The sequence below is a fragment of the Cyprinodon variegatus genome, unplaced genomic scaffold (assembly GCF_000732505.1).
Source record: "Cyprinodon variegatus isolate N-32 unplaced genomic scaffold, C_variegatus-1.0 Scaffold1300, whole genome shotgun sequence".
NCBI lineage: Eukaryota > Metazoa > Chordata > Actinopteri > Cyprinodontiformes > Cyprinodontidae > Cyprinodon > Cyprinodon variegatus.
The window spans coordinates 51,452-54,278 of record NW_015151753.1 but is presented as its reverse complement, the minus strand read 5'-3'; the positions used below and the strand labels follow the sequence as shown (position 1 = coordinate 54,278).

Genomic DNA, 2,827 nt, shown 5'->3' with positions numbered 1-2,827 from the left:
CAGGACATTTCCTCACTTTCTAAAAAAACCCCGGGACGCCCGGGACAGGACGTAAAATACGGACATGTCCCGGGAAATACGGACGTTTGGTCATCCTACTTTACATGTAAACTAGCTGCTTCTGCTGCCTCTGCTGCTAGCTGTCTGAGCGTAGCATTAGAGTACTTTTTTGGGAATTATTTCATCTTTATGTATTAGTGCGAAGCAGCCAATCAGACGTCATCGTTTGCTATGGAGGCAGACCTAGAGGTCATAGCCATTCCAAAAAATTAAAAAACAATCCACTGGACTTTGTTTCCAAGTTTGAAGACGTTTCTCTTCCATCCAGGAAGCTTTTTCAGTTCAAAATGTTAGAAATAGCGTTTAGTTTGAACTAAAGATCCGGAACGACCCCCATTCCAAAGGGGTGGACCCGTTCATCCGGTTCAATTCGCATGTCGCGCTAAACAAAAACAAGGCTTTGTTGGGCTGCTGTATAGAACCTGGAACTCAACGAAAAGTTAAATTCTCGCATAACTAGAGATTTAACCTGCAAAGCGCAAAAACTGGTACAGCGCATGCTTGGCTTAACCAGAACTCACAGCGACTAGAAGTCTGGCGTTCCTTCCATGCTTGTTTCAGTGATTCTGACCTTGTTCTACTAGCAGCCCTTCTTCGCCTTCGCTTTATCCTCTCTAGGTTCCTCTGAGCCTTCTGCCTTGCCGTCCCTTCAGATACATCCTCCTGCTTCCATCCTTTCTCCTCCATGACCAACGAATTCTGGTTTTGTCCTCAGTCCCTCTCTGTTCTCCCTCACACCACTGAACCCAGCACTGTTCAGAGTGCCGTTGTTCAGTCTCTTGTCCCCTGATGGATTCTGGGAACTAATCTAGTTTCACCAAGCAGGTTTAACCACCTCATACTCAAACCCTCAACTCTGAGTTGATGTAGCCTGATGTTGGAGAACCTGCTTTGCTAAACGGACATCAGGCCTCGGCTGCTCTGGGGTTCCTGTTCCTGTTGCTGGTTTTTTTCCTGGCTTTAATAAATTTGTTAAAGGGCGATTAGACTTCTGCAACTGCACACATCAAATGTTGCTTGGGTTTGGTCGCGAACCAGTTTTGCTGGTATCCTTCTGCAACGTCGGTCCAGAATTTCTAGAGACGCACAGCAGTTTCCCACCAAAGCGCAGCGGGAGCCTATTCAAGAACTCTAGAGAAGTTCTAGGAGTGTTCCAAAACAATAATGGCGCATCTGCAAGATATCACGGTCACAGAGATAGATCTAGAGTTGCTAGACATAGAAGAGGAACAGGTTCTGTTAATGGATGGCACCTTCTCGATTAACCTTTTGTTGTAGTTATCCATTGAAGTAGTTCCTCGGTTTTTAGAAATGGCGTGCCCCGGCACCGAATCGAGAAGGACGACCACACAGACAGCCGGAAAGGCAAAGCAAGGACCAATCACAGCTGCTTTTTGTCTGCGTACTTCCGCTTGAGGTCGGCGCCGGTTTGCGACTGTCCGACGTGTGGTCAGGACTTTTTCGTGGTGCGTGACGGCGGATGCATAACCTCTGCGTGGGGCGCGTGGTCGCGCACAGAGACAGATTTGAGGCTTGCAGAGGCAATGCGTCAGAAGCATAAATTGACCTTAATGTGTCTGACTGTGGTTGGTTGAATACTGGTCCTCCGTCTGTTCCAGAGCTGAATTCGAAAATACTTCCCAGGTTCCTGTGTTGCTTTTGGCTGCTGCTCATCTGGAGTTAATAACCAAGCAGAACTTTGTGTTCTGATAAACACATTGCTGGTAAATTAGCACAATAAAACCACCCAGTCTATGACCTCATTGTTCTTCTTCTCCGAAACATCCCCCTGCATGTGCTGACCTGCTGGGGTTTTCTGTGGGACCAGATCCAAGCATCTTCTCTGGCCCTACAGAGGAGATCCTCCCCATCCCTCCTTCCTCTGTCTCAAAGCATTCCTCCTGCTCATCCTGCGCCATAATTCCTCAGAACAGTCTGTTTCAGTTCATTCCTGGTTTGATCCATGTTTACCGTCTCCTGGTGTGAGTCAGAGAAAAGGCAGTTGTCTTCATGCTGGCCTCCATGAGGTAGAGATGTTCGGCTGTAGATGGAAACGATAAGCAAGTTGCTGCATGTCAGAGAGAGGAAACGGTCCTCTGGATCCAGACACTAAGTTTTCCTCTTTGTTATGGAGGAGCAGCTGAAAGGCTGAATGCAGCCTCAGCAGCTGAGGAATGAAACCCTGTCAGCTGTGAGTCTCAGTAACCGGATCACTGAAACTTTTCTCTGACTCTCTGGCTCTAGGTTAGAGATGAACTTTCCTCTGACAGGAGAAAACAAGGACGTCTTACCTGTGGTTTTGCTCCAAGCTGCGGCCATAAACGCTCCCACACACAGCAGAGCTCTGATAGAGGCCATGCTAACTCTCTGGATTCCTTTCCAAACTACCTGCTCAGAGGAGAAGCTGCTGTGCTTCAGAGCGAGCTGCCTCTGCGGCGGGGCAGAGAGCGTGGGAGCTGCAGAGGGGTGGAGCCGGGGGAGCATTCAGGGTTCTGCCTGCTGATACTTTCCACATGTCTGCAGCCCATGGGGGCTCATTCTGAATTCCTCCCAGACCCTGACTCATGTTCGTGTGAACGTTGTGAAAGCGGGATGACAAACCAGGGGGAGTGTTTCCAGAGGAATGCTGCGCACCCTAAAACCAGCTGAACTAATAGGGCCTCCTTTGTGTCAGCCGACAGCTAAAGCTCCCGTTGCCTTGGCAACAGAAGCTCTGACCCAGAAGAAGCGCTCAGAAACCCCCATGTTCTGTTGGCTTTAAATGGCT

The 2,827-nt window shown here is 48.9% G+C and overlaps 1 protein-coding gene across 1 annotated transcript in view; it reads right to left on the bottom strand.

The window, feature by feature from the left end:
* LOC107102698 (tissue factor-like) overlaps positions 1-2,622 on the bottom strand; it is a 7,169-nt gene extending 4,547 nt beyond the window's left edge. The window contains exon 1 of the mRNA XM_015402101.1: positions 2,352-2,622. Coding sequence (XP_015257587.1) covers positions 2,352-2,544 — 193 coding nt within the window. The 5' untranslated portion in view covers positions 2,545-2,622. The remainder of the gene's footprint in view (positions 1-2,351) is intronic.
* Between the last annotated feature and the right edge of the window lie 205 nt (positions 2,623-2,827).